General features: G+C 54.0%; 1 protein-coding gene across 4 annotated transcripts; it reads right to left on the bottom strand.

The window, feature by feature from the left end:
* Window positions 1–170: 170 nt before the first annotated feature.
* On the bottom strand, window positions 171–27,036 carry LASP1 (LIM and SH3 protein 1). Of its 4 annotated transcripts, none has more exons than XM_058041721.1 (7): window positions 26,832–27,036; window positions 21,335–21,429; window positions 13,041–13,125; window positions 8,046–8,153; window positions 4,947–5,102; window positions 3,481–3,576; window positions 171–2,465 (listed from the first exon to the last, which is right to left on the bottom strand). In XM_058041721.1, the coding sequence occupies exons 1-7, from the start codon at window positions 26,898–26,900 to the stop codon at window positions 2,292–2,294; spliced, it is 783 nt and encodes a 260-aa protein (XP_057897704.1). In that variant the 5' UTR covers window positions 26,901–27,036; the 3' UTR covers window positions 171–2,291. The 4 variants fall into 4 exon arrangements, with proteins under 4 accessions (XP_057897704.1, XP_057897705.1, XP_057897703.1 ...); XM_058041722.1 differs by having other exon boundaries at window positions 3,481–3,573; window positions 26,832–27,035; XM_058041720.1 differs by having other exon boundaries at window positions 3,481–3,584; window positions 4,952–5,102; window positions 26,832–27,035.
* Window positions 27,037–27,106: the final 70 nt, after the last annotated feature.

Genomic DNA, 27,106 nt, shown 5'->3' with positions numbered 1-27,106 from the left:
ACCGCTGGAAATCCCACCTGCACTCCCAGGGCTCCAAAACACCCCAAAACCAGGGGATGAGCCCCGGAGCTGCAGCCCAGGAGGGTCCCCAACCCCAAGCTCTGGAAGCCTCCCCTTGTCCCAGCCAAGCCAGAAAAGCGGCCACAATCAAAGCCAGCACAATCAGCAGGTAAAAATTAAACTTTTATTTTCAATCCGAGTAAACCAGCAAGAGAATCGATGGTCGGGTTGTTCCATTCCGTGGGTTTTCTTTCTTTTTTTTTTTTTTTTTATTTTGGATAAAAAGGCCGAATCATTTTGTAAAATTTTTGTTTTTTACTGGTGGGTGCTCAACCCAGGAAGGAGGACACAAGGACAAAACCCCAATTAAGCAACGGATCCCGAGGAAAACACGTTCTAAGCTCAGCACTGAGACACAACCAGGGAAGCTGGGATGGACGAGGTCTATTTTACACGTGATGAGAAGCAATTATTCAGCTTTTTAATCGTTCTTCTTCCTTGTAATTTTTTTTAACTCATTTATTTATTTATTTATTTTTAAATACAGGTTTAGGTGCTTTTCAGCTATGAAAAAAAAAAGGCAAAAAAGTGCATAAAGTTGAGAGAAAAGGCAGAAATCAAGCAGTAAGAGGTTTGTTTCCCATGGCGGGGGTGGAAAGGAGCATGGGAGGGGAGAATTTAGGGACAATGGTTTTGAGGGAGGATTAAAAAAAGATCTGTATCCCAAAAGGGAATTTCCTGTTATTTGGTCCATTAAAAAAGGGTTTATTCACATTGAGGCTCCCCCCCCCCCCCATTCCCAGACAAGAACGTGATTACGAAGAGGATTCAGCAGGGAGAGGAGGAGGCTCCCCCTGCCCTTGTGCTCCCTGTTTTAGCACCAGCTGGGATTCCCACCCTGGGCAGCCCATCCTGCCCTGCTGCCACCCCAAATCCCTGTCCCCAACCCCACTGCAGCCACAACTCCCCGTTCCCAGCGTGACTCTGCCCCCAGTGAAGGGAAGTGTCCCCAGGAACGCCTCACTCTGCTTTGGTCCCCAATTCCTGATTTTCCAGTGGGAATAACAAAGGTGGAGCCGCCCCCTGGGAGCCTCCTGGCCCCACAGCACCCCCACTGTCCCAGGTCCTGGCAGGGGGACACCCCCACTGTCCCAGGTCCCGGCAGGACCCTCTGGAGGTCCCTGCTCCTCCCTCCCTGCCCAGTTCCAGTTTATCCCGACCCTGATCCCCCCCAGGAGCCCAGAGGAGAAGGGGACAGGGACGTGCTTCGATGTTTTGGTCCGTGACACGAGCCCAAAGTGGTCCCAAGAAGCTGCCACCAGCGCTGGGGCTGGCTGGGGGTGTCACAGCACCCAGGGGACAGCGACCACCCACAGGGGTGGCAGCACTCAGCAGCAGCAGGAGGAGGAGGAGAAAAGCAGGAAAATTCTGGGTGAGGGGAAAAGGCTCAACGCCAGGGGGACCCCCAGAGTGAGCTGGAGCTCTGGGAGGCTGATTGATCCCAGTTTGGGGGGGACTCATCCCAGTTTGGGGGGCTGATCACAGTTCAGTGGGGTTGATCCCAGTCTGAGGGGGCTCATCCCAGCCTGGGGGGGCTGATCCCAACTTCAAGGGGCTCATCCCAGTTCAGGGGGGGCTGATCCCAGTCCAGAGAACTCATCCCAGCATGGGGAGCTCATCCCAACTTCAAGGGGCTCATCCCAGTTCAGGGGGGGCTGATCCCAGTCCAGGGAACTCATCCCAGTCTGGGGAGGGCTTCATCCCAGTCCAGAGGGCCTGATCCCAGTCTGGAGAGCTCATCCCAGTCTGGGGAGGGGTTCATCCCAGTCCAGAGGGCCTGATCCCAGTCTGGGGAGCTCATCCCAGCCCAGCCCTCCAGCCAGGACGAGCCCCAGGGCTGCTGCTGCTCCGGAGGGCTCAGGACAGCCCAGCCCAAGGCAGGAGCAGCCAGAGCTGAGAGGTTTTGTGGAGATTTGAGCTCAAAACTTTCCTGCTCCGAGCACGGAAGGATTGAAGGCAGCCAGGAGCAGGACGAGCAGGGGGAGCTGCCAGCCCACCCCGAGCCCAGGTGAGCCCCCCTTTGCTTCCCCCACCCCACATGGGGAATTTGGTCCTGAATTTGGCCTCTCCCTCCCTTTCCTGGCATCCCGGTGGCTCCCGGGAGGGCAGGACAGGAAGGACAGGAGGGACAGGAGGAGAAATGCCCTGGAGCTTTGATCCCCGAAACCGGAGGGGACACGGGGACACGGCTCGGAGGGCGGGGAGGGGACAGGAGGGGACACGGGCAGGGCTCAGATGGCCTCCACGTAGTTGGCCGGGAGCATGCCCGTGTCCCCCGTGCGCTCCACCGTGCCGTACATCCAGCCGTCGTCGATCTGCTGCACGTTGATGATGGTGTCCCCGTCCTGGAAGGACACCTCGTCCTCGTCCGCCGCGTTGTAGTCATAGACGGCACGGAAACGCTTCTGTGGGGACACCGCGGGGACATTGTCACAGCCCCGGGGGTCAGGGGGACATTGTCACAGCCCCGGGGGGCATGGGGACATTGTCACAGCCCCGGGGGACATGGGGATATTGTCACAGCCCCAGGGGACATTGTCACAGCGCCAGGGGACATGGGGACATTGTCACAGCGCCGGGGGACATGGGGACATTGTGAAAGCCTCAGGGATCATTGTCACAGCCCCAGGGGACATGGGGACATTGTCACAGCCCCAGGGGACAAGGAATTGCTCCAGAGAACATGGAAAAGCCCCAGGGGACAGGGGGACATTGTCCCAGACCCAGGGGACATGGGGACATTGTCACAGCCCCAGGGATCATTGTCACAGCCCCAGGGGACATGGAATAGGTCCAGGGGACATGGGACAGCCCCAGGAGGTAATGGAATAGCCACAGAGGACACAAGGACATTGTCACAGCCCCATGGGACACAGAATAGCCCCAGGGGACACAGGGACACTGTCACAGCCTCAGGGGACAGGAAACAGCCCCAGGGGACACGGGGACATTGTCACAGCCCCAGGGGACAAGGAATTGCTCCAGAGAACATGGAAAAGACCCAGGGGACAGGGGGACATTGTCCCAGACCCAGGGGACAGGGGGACATTGTCCCAGACCCAGGGGGCATGGAGGTGGTCATTGTCACAGTCCCAGGAGACATGGAATAGCCCCAGGGGACACAGGAACACTGTCACAGCCCCAGGGGGACTTGGGGACATTGTGAAAGCCTCAGGGATCATTGTCACAGCCCCAGGGGACATGGGGGTCGCTGGCACAGCCCATTCCTAGGGACAGGCTGGGAGCTGGACCTGGGCGGGTCTCAGTGCCCAAACTGAGCATCCAAACCCCCCAAAATTGAGCATCCAAACCCCCCAAAACGGCTTCTCCTGGGGCTGAGAGAGCACAGGGATCCCCAGGGTGGGAATGGGGGGCTGAGGGAGCCCTGGGGTGGGGATTTGGGGCTCTGGCTGAACTCACCCCCCCTGCGGCCGGGGCGTTGCGCTGTGAGGAGGCCGGAGCTGGCTCCTTGTAGCAGTAGGACTGGGATGGAGGCGGCTGCTGCTGCTGCTGCTGCTGGTAAACTGGGGAGGGACAGGGGGTGAACTGGGCTGGGAGGGACAAGAGATGGGAACGGGGATGGGGAGGGAATGGGGATCCTGCACTGGGATTTGGGTGGATCCATGAACTGGGATTTGAGTGGATCCATTCACTGGGATGTGGAGCAAAGTATGGATCCTGCACTAGGACTTGGGTGGATCCATGAACTGGGATTTGGGTGGATCCATGAACTGGGATTTGGGTAGATCCATGAACTGGGATTTGAGTAGGTCCATGCACTGGTATTTGGGTAGATCCTGCCCTGGGATGTGGAGGGAAGGATGGATCCTGCACTGGGATTTGGGCAGATCCATGGACTGGGATTTGAGTGGATCCACGCTCTGGGATTTGGGCAGATCCTGCCCTGGGATTTGGAGAGAAGTATGGATCCTGCACTGGGATTTGGGCAGATCCATGAACTGGGATTTGAGTGGATCCTGCACTGGGATGTGGAGGAAAGGATGGATCCTGCACTCGGATTTGGGTGGATCCTACACTGGGATTTGAGTGGATCCATGAATTGGGATGTGGAGGGAAGGATGGATCCTGCCCTGGGATTTGGGTGTATCTATGAGCTGGGATTTGAGTGGATCCTGCCCTGGGATTTGGGTGGATCCATGAACTGGGATTTGGGTGGATCCATTGGCTGGGATGTGAGAGGATCCTGCACTGGGATTTGGGCAGATCCATGAACTGGGATTTGAGTGGATCCTGCACTGGGATTTGGGTGGATCCATTCACTGGGATGTGGAGGAAAGTATGGATCCTGCACTAGGACTTGGGTGGATCCATGAACTGGGATTTGGCTGGATCCTGCACTGGGATGTGGAGGGAAAGTTGGATCCTGCACTGGGATTTGAGCGCATCCTACACTGGGATTTGGGCAGATCCATGAACTGGGATTTGAGTGGATCCTGCCCTGGGATTTGGGTGGATCCATTCACTGGGATGTGGAGGAAAGGATGGATCCTGCACTGGGATTTGAGTGGATCCATGAATTGGGATGTGGAGGGAAGGATGGATCCTGCACTGGGATTTGAGTGGATCCATGAATTGGGATGTGGAGGGAAGGATGGATCCTGCACTGGGATTTGAGTGGATCTATGAGCTGGGATGTGAGAGGATCCTGCCCCGGGATTTGGGTGGATCCATGAGCTGGGATGTGAGAGGATCCTGCACTGGGATTTGGGCAGATCCATGGACTGGGATTTGGGTGGATCCATTCGCTGGGATGTGAGAGGATCCTGCCCTGGGATTTGGGTGGATCCATTGGCTGGGACGTGGCCGGATCCCACCCCGTGATTTGGGCCGCGGGGGGTGCAGAGGAGCCCCGGGGCTGTCCCCACCCCACCTGTGGCCCCGGGCTGGCCGTGGTGCTGCTGCTGTGGCTGCTCCGCTCTCCGGTAGGCGCCGCTCTCGGGGGAGCTCCGGCGCTCGGGCTCCGAGCCCTCGCTGGGGCTGGGCCCCATCCGGCTCCGCTCGAACTCCTCGTGGTACTTGATCTGCAGGGAGGGGACACAGCTCAGGGATGTGCAAAATTCGGTGGGCGATTAGCTGATATTTATCACCATGGTTTGTATTTTTGTTGGGTTTTTGGAAGGGGGCCAGCTCTATGTTTGTTTGGGGATGGTTGTGTAGGGATGATGATGGTTGGGTGTTATTTTTGATAGCAGGGGATGTAGAGGAAGATTAATTGAAAGTGTATTGATGGTGGTTGATCATTATTTTTGATAGTAGGAAATACAGAGGAAGGTTAATTGAAAGTGTATTGATGGTGGTTGATCATTATTTTTGATACTAGGGAATACAGATGAAGGTTCACTGAAAGTGTATTGATGATGGTTGATCATTATTTTTGATAGTAGGAAATACAGAGAATTATTAATTGAAAGTGTATTGATGATGGTTGATCATTATTTTTGATACTAGGAAATACAGAGGAAGATTAATTGAAAGTGTATTGATGATGGTTGATCATTATTTTTGATACTAAGAAATACAGAGGAAGATTAATTGAAAGTGTATTGATAATGGTTGATCATTATTTTTGATAGTAGGAAATACAGAGGAAGATTAATTGAAAGCGTATTGATGATGGTTGATCATTATTTTTGATACTAGGAAATACAGAGAATTATTAATTGAAAGCGTATTGATGGTGGTTGATCATTATTTTTGATACTAGGAAATACAGAGAATTATTAATTGAAAGCGTATTGATGATGGTTGATCATTATTTTTGATACTAGGAAATACAGAGGAAGGTTAATTGAAAGTGTATTGATGATGGTTGATCATTATTTTTGATACTAGGAAATACAGAGAATTATTAATTGAAAGCGTATTGATGATGGTTGATCATTATTTTTGATACTAGGAAATACAGAGGAAGGTTAATTGAGAGTATATTGATGATGGTTGATCATTATTTTTGATAGTAGGATATGTAGAGGAAGATTAATTGAAAGTGTATTGATGGTGGTTGATCATTATTTTTGATACTAGGGAATACAGAGGAAGGTTAATTGAAAGTGTATTGATGATGGTTGATCATTATTTTTGATACTAGGATATGTAGAGGAAGGTTCACTGAAAGTGTATTGATGATGGTTGATCATTATTTTTGATACTAGGAAATACCGAGGAAGATTAATTGAAAGTGTATTGATGATGGTTGATCATTATTTTTGATACTAGGAAATACAGAGGAAGGTTCACTGAAAGTGTATTGATGATGGTTGATCATTATTTTTGATAGTAGGATATGTAGAGGAAGATTAATTGAAAGTGTATTGATGATGGTTGATCATTATTTTTGATAGCAGGAGATGCAGAGGAAGGTTAATTGAAAGTGTATTGATGACAAGTGATTTGGATAATGTAGGGGTATAGGATTTAATTATTTGACAAAAAAAAAGTCAAGATAAAAAAAATTGTGTAAAACAGAATTTAAATTATAAAATAATTAATATGGCCCTGCTGCAGCAGCTCCTCCCAGGGAAGAAGGGCTGAGACAAGGTAACAGCCTCGGGGCATGTTTGGATTGGAAATTGGGGAGAATTCCTTCAGAAAAGGGAGGCACCGTCCCTGGAAGGGTTAAAAGCCCATGGGCTGCTGGTGAGGCAGTGCTGGGTTAATGGACTCAATGCTTTCCCAGCCTGAAGGTTCTGGATCCTTCCCCTCATGCCAGCTCAGCTCTTTTTGCCACCCCAGCAAATCCCAGGGGCTCCTTCCCCACTCCCCCTCTGCTCAGAGCATCCCAGGCACACACAGGACAGGACAGGAGAGGACAGGAGGAGATTCCTGAGCCCTGTGGGTGGGTGAGGAATTGTGAGGAATTGTTTCAGCACGAGATTGAGCCCCAGATGCACCTCCCAAACCAGGGGAACACGGAGCAAAACCCCCTTCAGGAATCCTGGTGTGCAACCCCCAGTGCCAGGGGGACACAGGAGGGAAGGGTCAACCCAACCACGGGGCTGCGAGGGTAAAAATTACCAATTAACTCCTTGCTGTTAATGAGTGCATTCCCGCCGGGAAGCAGCTGGAGCCTGGGAATGTGCCCTGGTTAAACAGTGATGGACTGGAGGGCACTGGGAGCTGGGAATGGGCAGGGACAGATAAGGGACAAAGGACAGCACCAGGAAGGGCCTTGGGGACATCAGGATCAGCCCCAGGAGCAGGGACAGGAGCAGGACAAGTTCAGGATCAGGAACAGCCTCAGGAAGAGCCCCAGGACAGGTTCAGAATCAGGGACAGCCCCAGGAGCAGAGACAGCCCCAAGAAGAGCCCCAGGACAGACTTGGGAACAGGGACAACCCCAGGAACAAAAAGAGGAGCAGAAGCAGCCCCCAGGATGGGCTCAGCAACAGGAACAACCTTCAGGAACAGCCCCAGGAGCAGGAAGAGCCCCAGGACAGGATCAGGGTCAGGGACAGCCCCCGGAACAAGAACAGGAGCAGGGACAGCCCAGGATGGGCTCAGGATAAGAAACAGCCTCAGGAGCAGCCCCAGAACAGCCCCAGGAGCAGGAACAGCCCCATGAAGAACAGGAGCAGGAGCAGCCCCAGAATGGGCTCAGGATCAGAAAGAGCCTCAGGAGCAGCCCCGGAACAGCCCCAGGACGGGCTCAGGCCATGCCCAGCCCCATTCCAGGGGGGCCCAGCCCCATTCCCAGGCTGTCCCCACCCCGAGGCCGTTGTGGGGCAGGGCTGGGCCGGCCCCACCTCCCCAGGCCCCGGGGACAGCGCTGTGCCTGCGGCTCCCTAAGTGGGTCAGGGCCACCCGGGCTGGCAGCCAGGCTCGGGAGCTGCTGGAAACGCTGCCAGAGGGTGAGGGGAGCTGGTCCGTGCCAGGGCTGCAGCACCCTGTGCCCCCGGGGCTGTTTGTCCCAGCTGTCCCCTCCCCGCTCCCCGGCGGTGTCGCAGCAGGGACAAGAGGCCACTCACGTTGCTGATCTGATCCTGAGTCTTCTTGATCCTCTGCAGCTCGGGGGTGTCGGCCACCACGCTGAATCCCTTCCCTTTGTTCTTCTCGAACTCCTCCTTGTAGCGGATCTGGGGGGCGGCAGAAAACGGGTTTGAGAGGGGACAGAGGAGGGACAGGGCACAGCTGGGCCTGCCCAGCCCAGGGGCACCCCCTGAGCATCCCTGAACATTCCTGAGCCTCCCAATGCATCCCTGAGCATCTCTCAACATTCCTGAGCCTCCCTGAACATCCCAGTGCATCCCTGAGCCTCTCTGAACACTCCCAGTGAATTCCTGAGCATCCCTGTCCATCCCTGAGCATCCTAGTACATCTCTGCACATTCCAATGCATCCCTGCATGTCCCTGAGCATTCCTGAACATTCCCAGTGAATTCCTGAGCGTTCCTGCACATCCCTGAGCATCTCAGTGCATCCCTGCACATGCCTGAGCATTCCTGAACATCCTCGAGCATCTCAGGGCATCCCTGAACCTGCCAGTGCATCCCTCAACATTCCTGAGCCTCCTTGAGCATCCCAGTGCATCTCTGAGCATCCCCAGTGAATCTCTGCGCATCCCCGTGTATCCCTGAGCCTCCCTGAGCATTCCTGAGGATCCCTCAACATTTCTGAGCATCCCAGTACATCCCTGAACATCCCTGATCCTCCTTGAGCCTCCCGGTGCACTCCTGAACATTCCTAAGCATCCCCAGTGAATCCCTGAACATCCCTGAGCTTCCTTGGGCATTCCTGAACATCCCTGCACATCCCTGAGCCTCCCTCAACATCCCTAAACATCCCTTAGAATTCCCTGAGGCAAGAAACACAAGGAATCACTGAGCTCTTGCCAATCCCAAGGGAGGACAGATCCCCTGATAAATCCCCTGGTTTTACCCTCCTAAATCCCACCCTGCTCCATCTCCCTTGGTTTTTCACCCTTGCTGATGTTCAGGACACAGGAATTCAGCCCTAAAAAGCCACCTGGCAGCATCCCCATGATGACGATGATGATGGTGAGAATAATTTAACAAATTAATTAACCCCACAATTAATTTTCCTGTGGGGGAGCTGCTCCCTCCATGCCGTGACTCCGAGTGCATCCATGAGTTACCAAAGGGAGCCAGAAAAGACCTTCAAAAAACCCTTCACACACCAAACCCTAAAATCCCTTCACACATCCAACCCTCCCCTTTCTGTCACCAGCATGAGGTGACACTGGGTCAGGACAGGAGTGGCACTGCCACCCCCACACGGGACCCTGGGGCAGGAAGGGCAGTGCCCAAGTTTCCCCCCAGGAAAAGCCCAGAAAAGGAGCCCCAGGATGGGAACCTGCAATTTCCCTGCCACACGTGGGCTGGGAGAAGCAGCCTGTGGGCACCAGGGTGGCACTTTGGGGACACTTTTGGCCTGCCAGGACATCATTATGCAGCAGCTTCCCGTGAGGGGAATGGGAGGAGCCTCCCTGGGGACACAAATAGAGGGGACAGAGGAGTGACACCGGGACTGCTGTGGCCTGGCCCTGCCACCCAGCCTGTCCCTGCAGGTGCCCAGTGTCCCATCCCTGCCACCCATCCTCGCAGCTCATTGTCCTTGTCACCCCATCCCTGTAGGTGCCCAGTGTCCCATCCCTGTCACCCCATCCCTGCCACCCCATCCTTGCAGCTCATTGTCCTTGTCACCCCATCCCTGCAACCCATCCTTGCAGGTGCCCAGCACATTGTCCCATTATTGCCATCCCATCCCTGTCCCTGTTACCCCCACCCAGCTCCTCATCCTTGTCACCCTACCCCATAACCTCTGGTATCTCACCCCTCCTGCATCCCAAATCTCTGATATCCCCCCATTTGTTATCCCAAACCTCCTGTATCCCAAATCTGATATCTCACCCCTCCTGCATCCCAAACCTCTGATATCCCCCCATTTGTTATCCCAAACTTCCAACATCCCAACCTCCTGTATCTCCTCCCTCCTGGATCCCAAATCTCTGACATCCCACCCCTCCTGCATCCCAAACCTCCTGCATCCCTCCCTTTCTGTATCCCACCCCTCCCAGCCCCTCTTGCAGGGTCTCTCCCACCCCTCAGAGCTTCCCCCTGCCCAGCACCCACAGAAATCCCCTCTACAGCTCATCCTGCTGGGAATGGGACCCTGAGGAGCCGCTGGCCCTGCCCTGCAGGAAGCTCTTCCACCCCTGAGGCACCCCAGCTCCATCCCTGCACCCCATATCCCTGTCACCTCATCCCTGTACCCCATATACCTGTCACCCCATCCCAGCTCCATCCCTGCACCCCATTTCCCTGTCACCTCATCACTGTCACCCCATCCCAGCTTCATCCCTGTCACCCCACCCTTGCAGGTGCCCAGTTCCTGTCCCTGTCACCCCACTCCTGTGGGTGCCCAGTGTTCCATCCCTGTCACCCCATCCCAGCTCCATCCCTGTACCCCATATCCCTGTCACCCCGTCCCAGCTCCATCCCTGTCACCCCACCCTTGCAGGTGCCCAGTGTCCCATCCCTGTCACCCCCGCCGTGTCCCCTGAGCCTGGCAGGCCCCAGGAGCTGGGCACACCTGGCACAGGGGACCTGGTGACAGGGGCTGAGCTGTGGTGCCCAGCCCACGGAACAAGAGCCCCCCACCCTCCCTTCCTTCAGGGCTGTGAGTCCCCCCCTCCAGGCAGAGCTCAACCCCCTCCCCTGGCTCTGCTGCCACCAACAACAGCCCAGGGAAAGCCTGGAGCCTCCAGAGCAGCAGCAGCAGCTCCGTGGTTGCCATGGAAAAGCCACGGTGTCCCCTTGTCCCTGTCACCTCCCCTGTCCCTGTCACCGCTGCGTGGACACAAATCCAGCTTGGAGCTTGAGCTGGGGGGAAAGCTGAGCTCTGGGGACAAAAGCTGAGCTCTGGGGACCCCATTTTGGGGTCCTGGTGCTGCAGGTGAGGCTCCCCCCCATGCTCCTCCCTCCTCCTCCTGATCCAAGGATTCCGCTCCTGGCGCTCTCAGGCTGATGGGAGGAGAAGGAAGAAGGTCACAGCATCCTTCAGAGCACAGCAGGCAGGGATCTGATCCCAATCCCCCCCAAAAAAATGGCTGGAAACAGCAGGGAAAAAAAATCCCAGAAAATAGCAGGGAAAGAATCCCAGAAAACAGCAGGGAAATCCCAAAAACCAGCAGGGAGAATCTCAGAAAACAGCAGGGAAAAATCCTAGAAAATAGCAGGGAAAAAAATCCCAGTAAACAGCAGGGAAATCCCAAAAACCAGCAGGGAGAATCTCAGAAAACAGCAGGGAAAAATCCTAGAAAATAGCAGGGAAAAAATCCCAGTAAACAGTAGCAGGGAGAAAAAAATCCCAGTAAACAGCAGCAGGGAGAAAAAAATCCCAGAAAACAGCAGGGAAAAAAATCCCAAAAAAACCCATCAGGGAAAATCCCTGCCCAGGAGAGGCATCAAGCCCTGCTGCCAGCATCCTGGGCTGTCCCAGTGCCCCTTTTCCAAGGAAATAAAGGGAATTGGGAGCAGGAATCCCAGGGAGCTGCCCCATGAGCTCTGCTGGCACACAGGATTGCCTCTGGGTGGGATTGTTTCCAGCACAGTGAGCTCAGCTCGTGAGCAGGGCTGACATCAAAGCCCTCAGCACGGCTCAGGGGATGCTCCAGCACAGCCAGAGCCCAGGAAAACCTGGAATTGTCACAGCTGGAAAAGCTCTGTGGGCTCAGAGGCCAGGCATGCCCCAGTTCACCATTAACCCACGTGCCCAAGCTGGGTTTGGGACATTTCCAGGGATGGTGACCCCAGCACTGCCCTTTGCAATGCCTCACAACCCTTCCAGGGAATGGTTTTTTTTTCCCTGATTTCCACCCTAAATCTTCCCTGGAACAACATGAGGCTGTTTCCTCTCATCCTGACAATTTATGGAACAGCCTGAATGCCACCTGGCTCCTTCCAGGGATTTTAGGGATTGGGAAGGACCCCCCTGGATCCTCCTTTTCCAGAGGCTGAGCCCCTTTTCCCCATCTCCCTCAGCCTCTTCCCCAGGCAGCCTCACATCCCCCAATTCCAGCAGTTTTCCTGCAAAACTGAAGCTCCCATCCCTTTTCCCAGAGTTGTGTCCCACAGGCTCTGCCCTTCCCAGAAAAATCAGGAATTCTCCTCCAGCCCAGCCCTGCTCCCTTCCCAGCTGTTTGTTCTCCCAAGCCCCGAGAGGTTCAGGTTTACAGGAAACATTTGGAATGGGTTTGGGAATGGATTTGTAGGAAATTTTTAAAGTTTGACAGGTTTACAAAGTTTGTACCTGCGTGTAAACGCTCTTGAGATAAGAAACGTTGACTTGGGAATGTTGTGGAATATGTTATGGATATTGTTGAGAGAGAAATGAAATTAGAAATAAGTTTTAAAGGAGGGTTTTGTAAATGAGAGTATAGATACTTTGGAGAAGTAGAATTATGAAAAATGTAGTAGGAGTTAGGAGGGAGGGGTTTGGGAAGCAGCCAGAGAATCATGGAATTGTCAAAATCATGGAATTCCAATGGACTTGGAAGTATCAATTCCAAGGCTGAAAGAGAGAAATCCCAAAGCATGGAACCCTCAGAGACAGAAATGGGAAAGGTCAGGATGGGTTTTTTCCCAAGGGAATTTGGGAAGCACACAGAAAATCCTGGAATTTTCAGGGCTGAAAGGGCCCCTCTGGAGAGGGAATGCACAGAAATTCCCAAGCCATGGAACCCTTAGAGACAAAAATGCAATGGGGAAAGGTCAGGGTGGGTTCTTCCCATGGGAATTTGGGAATTTGAGGGGAAAAGAGAAATCCCAAAAGACAGAACCCTGAGAGACAAAAACATAACAGGGAAAGGTCAGGGTGGGTTCTTCCCATGGGAATTTGAGGGGCACCCAGAGAAATCCCAGAACACAGAAACAAAAACACAACGGGGAAAGGTTTTCAGGGCGGGTTTTCCCCACGGGAATTTTGGGAATCTGGGGGGCTCACCTGGCTCTGGAGCTCACTCTGCTGCTTTAGGCGCAGGTTCTCGGGCGTGTCTGCCACCATGGTGAAGGATTGCTTGGGGTAGTGTCTGCAGAGGGAAGGAAAGGGTTAATGCCACTGTCCCCTCCTGCCCAGGCACAGCAGAGCAATTCCCACCATGGAATTCATGGAATTGTGGAGTCATTCGGGATGGAAAAACCCTCCAGGATCATTGAGCCCAACCGTGTCACCCCAAAGCGGTGTCCCCAAGGGCCACACTCAAGTGCTAAGAACATTCCAGGGGTTTTGTCCCACTCCTGAGGAGCCAGAGCTGGTCCCACAGCTCTGCCTGGAGCAAGAGGAGCATTCCCAGCCTGGCAGGGCCTTCCATGCCCCAGAATTCCCAGGAAATGCCCTGGGAGGAAACCTGACCTGGAGCAGATGTGAATTCCCAAATCATGAATTCCCCCTGGGAATCCCAGAGCATTCCCAGCCCTCTGAGGTGATTCCCAGCACCTCTGCCCGGGGTTTTTACAAACCCTGAGGGTTTTCCCTGTGGCTCAGCAGTGCTTTTATCCAACATTCCCAATGTGAACATCCCAACATCCCTCAGGAAAGGCACAGAGAGGGACCCGGCCCAGCCAAGGGCAGAGCAGCTCAGCCAGAGCCCGGAGCATTGACAGAATCCACAGAAAAACAAAATTACAGGGTTGGAAAAGACCTTCAAGATCATTGAATCCAACCCAGCCCCAACACCTCAACTCAACCCTGGCACCCAGTGCCAATCCAGGCTTTGTTAAACACACCCAGGGACGGTCACTCCACCACCTCCCCAGTCCCAAAATTCCCACAATTCCCAAAATGACCAGGTTGGAAGAGACCTCCAAGATCATCGAGTCCAACCCAGATCCAAGCCCTCAACTCAACCCTGGCACCCAGTGCCACATCCAGGCTTTGTTAAACACCTGCAGGGATGGTCACTCCACACCTCCATTCCAGAACTTTATCACCTTTCTGTAACACACTTTCCCCTGATATCCAACCCAAATTTCCCTTGGTGCAGCTCAAGGCTGTGTGCTCTGGGTGTGTCAGTGCCTGCAGACAGAGCCCAGCCCCTTCAGGAGCTGTGCAGGGTGATGGGGGCACCCCTGAGTCTCCTTTTCTCCAGGCTGAGCACCCCCAGCTCCCTCAGGGGTTCCTCACAGGGTTTGTGCTCCAGACCCCTCACCAGCCTCGTTGCTTCATCTGGACACTCTCCAGCCCCTCCTAAACTGGGGGGTGGCCTCACCAGTGACAATTCCAGGGGAACAATGACCCCCCTTGCTCCTGCTGGCCCCATCATCCCTGATCTGCCAGCCAGCATCTCCCATTGCCATGGCAACTGCATCACTACCCTGGGCACTGATAACAGGGAGGAGATCAGGCACTGCTGGCCGGGAGGGCTGGGAAAGGCAGAAATCCATCCCTGTGCAGCCCAGGAGAACGGGGAAACCACGGGAGGAGGAGGAGGGAATTAAAAACAACCCAGAAAACAACAACCAGCAGCCTGGCTGGAGTGAATGCAGCGCTGTGCCCTGCTCCAGCCCAGCCTGGGGGAGCAGCAGACAGCCAGGGATGAAGCTGGGATTAGGTTTCCTTTGGGTTTTGAGGAAATCTCGCAAGGATTTGAGGCAGCTTTTGCTCAGCCCTGAGTTAGCAGGCAGGAGGGAGCAGTCTGTGCTGGGTATGGGATGAACAAAATTCAAGATTCTCCCCCAGGATTGGGAACTGCTTTTCCATCAGTTCCCTGGGGAGGAGGAGCTCCAGCCCTTTAGGAATTTGTGATTTGGGATGCTCCCCCAGGACCGGGCACTGCTTTTCCTCAGTTCCCTGTGGAGAAGGTGTTTCAGCCCTTAGGGAATCCAAGGCTGGAGGAGGGGGATCCCAGATGGAATCTGGGATGGGATCCAGACTTTGGTGGGTGTTGGGAACGCTGGGTTGGTGCTGCTGCGGCTGCTGCAGTGCCCAGGGTGGGTGTGAGGAGCCCCAGCAGCAGCCAGACAGGGATTATCCCAGGGACTGATGGAGAGGAGCAGGGAGATCTTAGGAATGGAGCTAACAGGCAGCCAGGGGGGATTGGGTGGGGAACTTTGGGGTCTCTCCTCACTGCTGGCATCCCTCCATCCCTTTATCCATTCCTCTACCCATCCCTCCATCTCTCTGCAGCAGTCAGCCTCATGGTCCTTGAGGGTCCCTTAAACTCAGGATATCCAGGATTCCACACACAACAACAGCACAGGGACCCCAAACACAACCCCACAGGCAGCACCCCCACAGTGGGAGGGACCCCTTCCCACCCTCAAAACCCCAAAAAAACCCCAAAAAATCCCCCAAAACTCCGGCTCCTGCTGCCAGCAGCCCAGAGCAGGCAGCTTTTGTGGCGCTGCTAAATCAGGTCAGAGGAATCTCCCCGGGCTCAGCTCCCGTCTGGCGCCGGCATTAGGGGCGGGCTGAGGCTGAGCCCGGCAATTCCTGGGGAGGGAAATTCATCCCTGTGAGCCTGAAGAGTCCCAGGGGATGGAAATTCATCCCTGAGAGCGTGGAGAGTCCCAGGGAATGGAAATTCATCCCTGTGAACACAATTCCCAGGGATGGAAATTCATCCCTGTGAGCCTGGAGAGTCTCAGGGAATGGAAATTCATCCCTGTGAGCACAATTCCCAGGAAATGGAAATTCATCCCTGTGAGCATGGAGAGTCTCAGGAAATGGAAATTCATCCCTCAGAGGCTGGAGATTCCCAGGGATGGAAATTCATCCCTGTGAGCCTGGAGAGTCCCAGAGGATGGAAATTCATCCCTGTGAGCATGGAGATTCCCAGGGATGGAAGCTCATCCCTCTGGAAGAAGGAGAGGGCTGAGCACAGCAATTCCCATGAGGATGGAAGTTCACTCCTCCTGGCAATTCCCTGGAGATGGAAATTCATCTCTCTGGGAGAAGGAGGGGGCTGAGCACAGCAATTCCTGGGGGATGGAAATTCGTCCCTCTGAGCACAGCCATTCCCAGGGGATGAAGTTCATCCCTCCCTCATTAGGAACCCAGCAATTCCCAGGGGATGAAGTTCACCCCTCCAGGAGAAGGATCCCCCTGCTCCTGGCAGCCCCATGGGTGGTAAAGGCTCTTTTGGGGGCCACCAGCAATTCCTGCACCTCCCCAGGCAGGGAAATTCCACAGGGATGTCAGGGAGTGAATCCAGACCTTCCTCCCCACAGCAGCACTGTGCCTGGCTTCCATGGGATCTGTATTCCCCAAATTCCCCACCCCACAGCAGGAGAGGGGTTTGGAGCAATCCCACTTCCAGACGGAGGTGAATTTCTCAAAACCCACATCCCATTCCATCCCTGGCCTAAAAGCAGCGTTTCCCCCCAAAAAAACCTCCCATCCCAACCAGCAACACATGAGCTGCTGCCTCTGGAGCTTTTCCCAAGCTGGAAATGAGGATAAATCCTGGAACCCCACTAAAAACTCCTGGGAGTGCAGCCTGGCATGGCCCTGATGGGATCCTGATGGGATTTGGGAGCCCCAGGAGCAGACCCTGCATCCCCAACCCTGAATCTGATCCCCAAAAAAAACCCCATGGATGATGTGAGTGCTTGGAAAAAACCTCAGGAGCTCCGAGTGTTGCTGATATTGAGGTTTTAAAGCAGATTTTGGCACCCAGGAGCAGCTCTGGATGCAAACACTCCCTGTCCCTGCACCCCCCCAGCTGGCTCAGGGATTTGGGAACGATTTGGGGGAGGATTCAGCAGAGCAGAGTTAAACAAAGGAAGCAATTGGCTGTGCTCTGCCAGGAGGCTCCGAGGTCACATCCTGCCTCTCACAGGGCTGGGGGACGAGCTTAAAAAATAAACCGAGCCTTTGTCAGCACCCAAATCAGCCCCAGGCTGCAGAGATCCCACCGGGAATGGGCACAGGGGAGGGCTGGGATCCTCCCAGGGTTTCCAGGGTGGCTGGGCCAGCTGCTCTGTGGAGGACAGGATTTCCCCAGCATCTGTCCCAGTGTCCTGGCTGGCACCAGGAGAGGCCAAATCCCATGGCCAGGCCGATCCCAGGGCTGGTTTGGGGCCAGCAATGGGACTGGGGATTTGCTCACCAGCTCTGGGTGCAGCAGGATCCATCCCATCCCCATCCCATCTCCCCAATCTCACCCCCAATTCCCAATCTCAACCCCAATTTCCAGCAGGGAAACGACCCCAATCCCAAATCCAGGGGCAGGAACAGCAGATCCTTGTGATCCAGCAGGGAACAACCTCAATCCCAAATCCAGAAGAGGCAGCAGATCCCTGGGATCCAGCAGAGAAACAAGGCCAATCCCAAATCCAGGAAGAGCAAGCAGAACCCTCTGATCCAGCAGGGAAGGAATCCCAATCCCAAATCCAGGAGCGGGAACAGCAAATTCCTCTGATCCAGCACAGAAACAACCCCAATCCCAAATCTGGGACCAGCTGCAGATCCCTGGGATCCAGTTGAGAAACAAGCCCAATCCCTAATCCAGGAACAGCAGTAGATCCCTCTGATCCCAATCCCAGCTCCAGGAACAGCAGATCTCACTGATCCAGCACAGAAACAGCCCCAATCCCAAATCCAGGAGCACCAAATCCCTCTGGATCCAGCAGGGAAGGAATCCCAATCCCTCATCCCTCAGCAAAGCAAGTTTAACATTAAAAAATATTTATAAAATATATTTCATATATATAATAAATATAAAAATATTTTAATGTATTTATAAAGTGTATATTTGATATAAAAATCTCTATCAAATGTGTTTTTAGGAGCACTGGAGCCGGAACTCCACCCTTGCCTCTTGTATCCAACTTTTCATCTGGGAAAAGTCTCAGACTTCCCTGGATTTTTCCCTTCTCCCACTTTTAGCTCCAAGTGCTCAGGCCAGGAGCCCAGCCCAGCCCTGAATGTCCCTTCCAGTGAGCCACCAGTCCCTGCCAGTGCCCAGCTGGGGACAGGGGACCGTCCCATCTGCCACCCAGCCATTCCCAAAGGTTTCTGCTGGAATTATGGCAGGGCAGGAGGAAGCCCAGCCCTCTTCCTTTCCTCCTGCTTCTCCCACAAGAAAGAAACTCAGGAATTTGGCAGGGGGCCACGGGCTCGAACAGAGAGGACCCTGTTTGGAGAAGCAGCCTCTTCCCTGCCAGGATAAACGTTGCTTTTCCACCCCCTCCTCCTGGATCAGAGGACATTTTTCCCTCCAAATGCAGGAAATTTGGGAAGGCTGAGCTCCTCCTGGGATGTCCCCAGCCAGGCACAGCTCTGCTGGAGTTTCTGCTGTCCCAGGATACTCCTGGCAGCAGCTGAGAAAGAACCAACCCCAAATGGAATTTTCCCTTTTTTCCACATCCCAACCCACTGGGAAATCCTCCAGCAGCTTCCAGCTGCTCCCTTTGCTTTCAGGACCAGGAAAATGGGAAGAAGAAAGGATTTTTAGGGGCAGTTTCTGTGCTGAGAGCCGGGCTGGGAAGGGTTAAAGCAGCAGCAGCATCAAAGGGAGCCCCCAGAGAGGGGGGTGAGAAGCCGAGGTTGCGCAGACTCCTTGGAATGTCAGGAATTTCCCATTATTATCCCACTTCCCTGGCAGGGAGAGCACCAGAACAGGACCCTAAGCCTGGGGATGGGCAAATCCCACAGGGCCAGGGTGGGGAATTTTGGGTCAGGACCCTCAGAACAGCTCGGGGGGCTCAGCTCTGCCAGGCCACCCCAAAATCATCACCCCTCCCAAAAGCAGAGCCCACCTGCCTCAGCACACACGTCCCTCCCGAAAAGACCCCAAAATTTCCTGCTTTTCCCCCAAAAAACTGGAGCTCCAACAGTGCTGTTCCCTCACAAATAAATAAATTTATTTTCAACCAGTTATTTGCATTGTCACCCCGGTGAGACCCCCCCGCCGCAAGAAATGCCATTCCCTGCCCAAATTGGAATTTAATAAGTTTCCTCTCAGCCCAGCTGAATTTTTGGATTTTGGACAAGCCACAGCCACCCCCAGCAAGAAAACAAAACACCTAAAAAACCCCCACGGAAATGGGAGGGTCTGGCCAAGCTCTGCTCTCACCACTTCTCCTTTCGGTGTAACTCAGAAGAGTAAATTTAAAGAGCAAAAGTAAAAACTTTTAAGAGTAAAATCAAGAATATTGGGAAGAAATTCCCCACTGTGAGGCTCTTTCACAGGTTGTTCTATCCCTGAAATATCCCAGGCCAGGTTGGGTGGGTTTGGGGCACCCTGGGATGGTGAAAAGTCTCCCTGCCCATGGGGCTGGATGGGATTTAAGGTCCCTTCTCATCCAAACCACCCTGGAATTCCCTAACTCCTACAGGGATCTTGTCAGGATCAGCATTTTTAAAGCACCCTGTGAACAAACCACCCTAATCCAGCACTAAGAAATTAATTACATTATTTATATTCTCTAATTTTCCTTCTAAGGACTGCCAGTGCATAAGGAACACCTAAAAAAAAAAAATCGGATTTTCAAGCTGCCTTTTAGATATTAAGAAGCATTTTGGGTACACAGGGTCCTTCTGGATAAGGGAAAAAAAAATAAAGGTTGGAAGGGAACATTCAGTGGTCAGGAACTGGTGGAAAGGGCCAGGAAAAAAAGGGCCCAGAGGAAAAAGAGAGGAAAAAGTGATCAAGGAAAAAAAAAAAGAGGCTCAGGAAAAAAAAATACCCAGAAAAAAAAAAAAAAAAAAAAAAAAAAATAAAAAAAAAAAAGTGGCCCAGAGGAAAAAGGGCTCAAGGAAAAAAAGGGCCCAGAAAAAAACGTCCCAGAGGAAAAAAAAATAAAGGGAAATAAAAAAAGGACCCTGAGCTCTTGCTCCACCCTGCCCTGCCTCCATCCCCCACACCAAGGATTTCACCTCCCAGGTTTATTTACCTTGGGATTCTTTCCCTGCCAGGAAATTCAGGTGGCTGCACCCAGCCCAGCCTGGCCTAGTGAGCTCTGCACAAAGGGAATTTCGGGGTCTGTTCCCTGCACAGAGGGAATTTCTGGAGGAATTCCAGAATTTCTGGAATTCCTGCTCCTGGAGAACTTGGGGTGTCCCACAGAGCCCAAGGACTGGAGTTTGAGAGAGGAATATCCAGGAGACCCCACAGAAAATCTGCAGAGGAGATTCCCCCAGAGGAAACCCCACAAGAGAGACCCTCACACAGCACAGGAGATCCCACAGGAGGATCCCCCACAAAACCCCACAGCAGATCCCCCATAGCATGGGGTCCCAAAGGAGGATCCCACAGGAGGATCCCCACAACAGGGCCCCACACAGGAGGAGATCCCAGGAGAGATCCCCACAGCACAGGAGATCCACAGAAGGATTCCCCACAGGAGAGACCCCACAGCATAGGAGAGGCCCAATGGACCCCACAGGAGGGTCCCCACAACAGGAGATCCCACGGGAGGATCCTCCACAGAAGGGGACCCCCACACAGGAGAGACCCCACACAGCAGAAGATCCACAGAAGGCCCCACAGGAGGGTCTCACAGCACAGGAGAGGCCCAGTGGACCCCACAGGAAGATTCCCCCACAGCACAGGAGGATCCCTACAGGAGAGAACCCCCATAGGAGGATCCCCCACAGGACAGGAGACCCTCAGTGGACTCCACAGATGATCCCATGGGAGAATCCCCACAACAGGGCCCCACACAGGAGATCCCATGTGAGGATCCTCACAGGAGGGTCCTCCACAGAAGGGGACCCCCACACAGGAGAGACTCCATACAGCAGAAGATCCACAAAAGGCCCCACAGCACAGGAAGATCCCCACAGAAGAGACCCCCACAGCACAGGAGAGGCCCAGTGGACCCCACAGGAGGGTTCCCCCACAGGAGAGACCCCACAGCACAGGAGGGTCCCCACAGGAGAGCACTCCCATAGGAGGGTCCCCCAAAGGAAGATCCCCCACAGCACAGGAGATCCTCAGTGGACCCCACAGGAGATCCCATGGGAGGATCCTCACAGGAGGGCCCCCCACACAGCAGAAGACCCACAAAAGGCCCCACAGCACAGGAGGATCCCCACAGTGGATCCCACAGGAAGATCCCCCACAGCAGAGACCCCCATACAGGACGATCCCCACAGCAGAGGAGACCCCCAGTGGGCCCCACAGGAGAGTCCCCACACAGGAGGATTCCCAGAACAGGAGATCCCACAGGAGGATCCCCACAGGAAGAGATCCCACACAGGAGAAACCCTAAAGCAGAATCCCCCAGAAAAATCCCACAGCAGACCCCCAAATCAGGGATTCCCCACAGCAGGCCCCAGGAACAGGCACTCACGCATTGCAGTAGGGCTTCTTCTCGTAGCCCTTGTAGTTCTTCATGTTCAGGGTCATCTTGCAGGTCTCGCAGTGGAAACATGATTTGTGCCAGAACTGCAACACAGAAAACCCCAACCATCAGCACCAGGGATCCCAAAACCCTGCTGGAACCCCACAGTTCCCACCCAGCATGGCAGCAGTGCCACCTGTGACCCCAGGAAAAGCAAACTTTCCTTCTAGGAACTGCCAGTGCATGAGGAGCAGGCACAAAAATGAGATTTCCAAGCTCTTTTTTAGATATTAAGAAATATTTTGGGTCCACAGAGCTCAGGACCAGCCAGGAAAGGGGAGCAGAAAACAGGATCCTTTTGGATAAATGAAAAAAAAAATTGGTTAAATGAGCACAGGGAATATCCTGGTTAATTCAGGATAAAATCCCATCTCTCCTGATCTTCCCAAGTGCCAGGGGAGGTTTTTTCCTCCCATAAATCCAAGAATTCATGGTTAGGAAAAGCTCCTGCTGCAAGTGACACCACAGCAGAGGGAACAGCTGTGTTTGAAGATTCAAAGCTGCTGCTTTGGGTTTAGTTTTTTATTTTATTTTATTGCTGTTCTTTGCTCGGTGCCAGCCAGAAGAGCAGGTCAGGTGAGGCTGCACGAGCCAAGCAGGAAAAGGTTCTCATGGGAAGCAGACACAGATCCACAAGAAAGACACAACCCCAAAAAGCCAGACCCTGACCCCACACCCTGGGCTGTGACAAACCCTAAATTGGAGAATTTTAAGGTTCTTTTTTAGGGCTGCTCCTAAAGAAATTATTCCCACTTGGCTCTGAGTTGAGAGGAGCCTGAGGACAGCTCAGAGCTGGAGTTAAAGGTTGGATTTGATGATCTGGGAGTAAAAATATTCTGATTTTGTCATTCTGAGGTTGCACAGACCGAGTTCAATGTCCTGCCAGAGTCCAGACTCCACTTTTCCAGGGGGATTTGTGGGAATTCCCGGGGCTCAGAGAGGAATGGGAATTTCCTCCTGGAGCAGGGAAAAAGGGAAAGCACAGCCTGAAGCAAAACCTTCAGTCCTGCCCTAGGTCAACCCCCCAAAAAATCAGGCAAAACTCCACCAAAACCCCAATTAGCAGCTCCAAGCACTAATTAGAGCACAGACAAGTGCCCTTTAACACTCAGCCATCACACCCAGAGTGCCCAGCTGCTGCTTTTTGCCGGGATTTCCACTTTACACCCTTCAAGCAGCCGATTTCCCTCTCCAAGGCCAGCCTGGATCTGTGTCCCCGCAGGGACCAAGCCCTGCTGTCACCTCCCCAGGTGCCACACCCCGTGCACAAACACTGCCAGGCTCTGGGGACGTGATTCAGCCCTGGAGAGGAAAATTCTCCTCCTTTTAATTGCTCTCAGACACGGATTTGTTCCTCCAGCTGCAGGGGCTTTGCTCCTCCATCCCTTCCCAGGCTGGTTTTGCCCCTTTCCCAGTTTTTTGGGCTCCTGCAGGATGGATGAGAGGCTGGATCCTGAGTTTTTGGGGCTCAGGAGCTGCCAGGGATGGCACTGTGGATCTGCAAGGGGGGAAACTCAGAGGCAGCACAACCCCAGAGCCTTCTCCTCAAGGAATGTCCCAGCTCCCAAGAGGATCTGGCACAGCCACAGCAGATCCCTGGGATCCAGCAGAGGAAAAACCCCAATCCCAAATGCAGGAGCAGCAAATCCCTCTGATCCAGCAGGGAAAGAATCCCAATTCCATCCAGCTCCAGGAACAGCAGCAGATCCCTGGGATCCAGCAGGGAACAGCCCCAAACCCAGAACCAGGAACAGCAGCTGATCCCTCTGATCCCAATCCCAAATCCAGGAACAGCAAATCCCTGTGATTCAGCAGGGAAACAACCCCAATCCCAAATCCAGGGAGATTTGAGATCCTGCAGATCCCTCTGATCCCAATCCCACCCCACAGCAGGACTCTGGCAGGCTCTGCCCCCATCCCAGAGCATTCCCAGCACGTTCCTGCCCCAGTTCCCACCAGGAATTGCTCAGCACGGCCATTCCCACCCCAAGGCTCTTCCCAAGGGACCTGGGAAGAGATTTAGGGTCTGGGATCCTTTGGGAAGTACCCATGGAGCATTTTCCCTGTCCTCAGCCTTGCTGCCACATTCCCTGTCTCACAGACGGAGTGGAATTAATGCTGGATCCACAAAATCTGAGGCAGCACTAAAAGGAGGCTGGAGCAGGGCTGGACACAGGGGAGCAGGAGTTATTTCAGCTTCCAGGAACGTTCTGCTCGCTCTGGAAAGAGGACAGGATCCAAATGGGGTTTGGGGGAGGATGAACTCCCTGTGCTTCCCAATCCAGAGCCTGGAGGGGATCCCAGGTGACCCCACATCCCAGCAGGCTGGATAGGATTTTAGTTCTAAGTGTGCACATTTTGGAAACTCTTCTGACCAACATAACCTCAGTGGAAAATCACAGATTTTAAAGGCAAACAGCTCTAAAACTTTCCAGGTTATCCAGGTGAGTGGGTCAGAGGTAATCCATGCTGGGGAAATGAAGGATTCCTTGGATTTATAATCATGGAATGGTTTGGGATGGAAGGAACCTTCAAACTCATCCAGTGCCACTCTGCCATGGGGCAGGGACATTTTCCACTGTCCCAGGGTGCTCCAAACCCTGTCCAGCCTGGCTTTGGACACTTCCAGGGATCCAGGGGCAGCCACAGCTTCTCTTTTCCCACCAGGCAAAGCCTTTGCACCATACCTGGGGCAAACCCCATAATCTGGGGAGCAAAAACCCCATAACACAGGGGGACAAACCCCACAACACGGGGACCCCAGGATTTAGGATAACACCCAGAGGAACCCCCTGGGCTGAAGGAGACGAGCCCAGGGTGAGACTCAGCTCAGGGTGAGCCCAGCCCAGCCCTCGGGTGTCACTTCCCCTGCGGAAGCCAGAGCCAGCAGTGGCACTGTCCCCCGTGGGGGCAGGGACAGCGATGTCCCCAAAGCCACTCGGGGCAGGTCGGGGCTGTGGGGGAGGTGGTGACACTCTGGGTTTTCCATAAATCCCAAAGGGAAGTGGGGTTTCCCCTGGTTCTGGGAGCAAAGGCACATCCCAAAGTTGGGGCTGTGCCCTCATGCTGCCAGCACAGCCCCGGCTGCCTTTTGGACTCTGCCCAGGAAAAACAGGGATAGGGACTCCAGGGGCTGGGAAAAGCAGGGACATAAGAACTCCGAGGGCCAGGAAAAGCAGGGACAGAGAAGGGAACTCCAAGGGCCAGGAAAAGCAAAGATAGATGAACTCCAAACAGGGACAGAGGCACTCCAAGGGTCAGGAAAAGCAGGACCAGAAGAACTCCAAGGCCTGGGAAAAGCAGAGATAGAGGAAAAGCAGGGACAGAGAGAGCTACTCCAAGGGCTAGGAAAAGGAGGAATAGAGGAATTCCAAAGGCTGGGAAAAGCAAGGACAGAGAGACTGTAGCCAAGGGCCAGTAAAAAGAGGGACAGAGGAATTCCAAGGGCCAAGAAAAGGAAGAAGAGAGGAATCCCAAGGTCTGGGAAAAGCAGGGACCGAGGAATCCCAAGCAGGGACAGAGGTATTCCAAGGGCCAGGAAAAGCAGGGATATAGGAATTCCAAGGGCCAGGAAAAGCAGGGACACAGGAATTCCAAGCAGGGCCAGAGGCACTCCAAGGCCTGCCCACGGTTTTATGGGAATTGGGGCAGCGTTCCGGGAAAAGGGCAGCCGGAGGCGCTCCGGGGCGGGGAGAGCCGCACCACGAGCGGGCCGAGCCCCGGCTCTTCGGAAGAGGAAGTGGCTGAGGAGCCCGAGGAGGGACAAGATGGTGACTGCGGGCTCCTGCCGGCTCCCAGAGCTGGAACAGAGCCTCTCCAGCCCCCCACACCCTCTGCTAGAGCTCAGAGAGCTCAGGAGCACCAGGGAGCCACAGCTCATCCCCTTCCCTGCCGGTCAGCCTCAATCCTGACACTCCCCTTCTCTTCCAGTTATCCCCAACCCCCCTTCCCTTCCAAATATCCACAATCCCCAAACCTTTTCAAATATCCCCCATCTCAGCACTCCTTTTCCCTTCCAAACATCCCCAGCCTTAGCATTCCTTTTCCCTTCCAGTTATCCCAAACCCCCCCTTCCCTTGAAATATCCACATCCCCAAAACCCCTTTCCCTTCCAAATATCCACATCCCCCAAACCCCTTTCCCTTCCAAATATCCACAACCCCAAAACCCCTTTCCCTTCCAAATATCCACAACCCCAAAACCCTCTTCCCTTCCAAATATCCACAACCCCAAACCCCCTCTTCTTTTCCAAATATCTACAGCCCGCAAACCCTTTTCCCTTCCAAATATCCACAAATCCCAAACCCCCCTTCCCTTCCAGTTATGCCCCCAACCCCTTTTCCCTTCCTATTGTCCCCAATCCCAACACCCAGCAGCTCCTGGAGGCTCCCAGGGCCCAGAGTCACTCAGAGCCCCAAATCCCAGGATTTAGGGGTGATAGTTCAGCTCCCAGCCATTCCCGGCCTCAGGAAGAAGCATCATCCCTTAAAAATGCGAGCAACAGGGTCTGCCGGAGCTCAGGAATGCCGCTGGAGAGCGGAGTGTTCTTTTCCCAGTTACTTTTTTTAGTCCCTAAACTGGTTGTCCCAGAAGCCTGGGAGAGAAAGGGGAGGAGAGTAAAGGAAATCCCATGGGAAGAGCAGCGGGAATGGAGCCACACCATCACCTTCCACCAGAGCTTTGGTTTTGAGGGGAAACTACTCCAAAAAAATATTCCAGGTTAAGGGAGGCAGCCCCGGAGCGGAGGGATGGGATTTTGGAACAGGGAAGTAGAAACTGGGATGGGAGATTTGGAAAAAATAAAGAAGAGGGAAAAAAAAAAAAAAAAAAAAAAAAGGGGGAAAAAAGCTCGATAATGGAAACCAGATGAGGTTGTCGGTTTCAGGGAAGCGTTAACTGTTGCTTTCCTTGGGCCTCCACACGGATGTGCCGCCTTTGAATGGGAGATATTGCAATAAACAGAAATATTTGCTATGGAAGGAAGAGCTGGGGATGCTGCCGGAGCCCCCAGGGCAAAGAGCTCCATCCCTGTCCCCTCCCCTTGGGAACCATGGGGACACCGGGGGCTCCAGGGACCCCCAGGACACGGTGGGGGAACATGGAAATACCCCCGGGAAATGGGGGTGGGAGGAACCCAGATCCCCTGGGGTCCCACCAGGAGGGGATCCAGCGTGTAAATCCCCCCGGGAAAAGCGGGGTTTGGAGCGGGAAGCGTGGAAATATTCCCGGGAATAGGGCGGGGGGACAGCCGCGTCCATAAGGAAGTGCCAGCCGCGGGTGGAGGGAGGCTGGAATCCTACCGGAGATCCCCCAAAACAACGAGATCCCACGGTAAACCCTTCAGGGAACGAGGGTGAGGGGAAAAACCATCCCATGCAGAGGCGATCCTATGGGAAAAACCCCAAATCCTTGTCTGGGTCCCCACGTGCCACCCCGCGGAGCTCACCTTATCCAAGCAGTTCACCTTCTCCGTGGGATACACGATCTTCCCGCAGCGCGCACAGTTGGGATTCATGGCGGAAAACTCGCGTGGAGGGGGGAAAAAAAAAATTAAAAAAAAAAAAAAATCACTCCCACCCGCCTCCGCCGCCTTCTTCTTCTTCCACTGAGCCGCCGCCCGCGATGTCGCGACTTTAAATAGTCGGGAAGGGGAGGAGGCGGTGGGAAAAAGGAAAGGGGAGGGACAGCGGGGGCGGGGCGCGTACCTACGCGTGCGCGCAC

Source organism: Melospiza georgiana, chromosome 28 (genome assembly GCF_028018845.1).
Source record: "Melospiza georgiana isolate bMelGeo1 chromosome 28, bMelGeo1.pri, whole genome shotgun sequence".
NCBI lineage: Eukaryota > Metazoa > Chordata > Aves > Passeriformes > Passerellidae > Melospiza > Melospiza georgiana.
The sequence above is the reverse complement of the archived record's forward strand: the minus strand, read 5'-3'. Positions and strand labels throughout refer to the sequence as shown.

Coding starts and splice junctions, on each gene's coding strand:
- LASP1 (XM_058041720.1), bottom strand. CDS start 26,900: ATGAATCCCAACTGTGCGCGCTGCGGGAAGATCGTGTATCCCACGGAG. Junction 3,585..4,951: donor CGGCCAGCCCGGGGCCACAG/GTGGGGTGGGGA, acceptor GTCCCTCCCCAG/TTTACCAGCAGCAGCAGCAG. Junction 2,466..3,480: donor ACGCCCCGGCCGCAGGGGGG/GTGAGTTCAGCC, acceptor GTGTCCCCACAG/AAGCGTTTCCGTGCCGTCTA.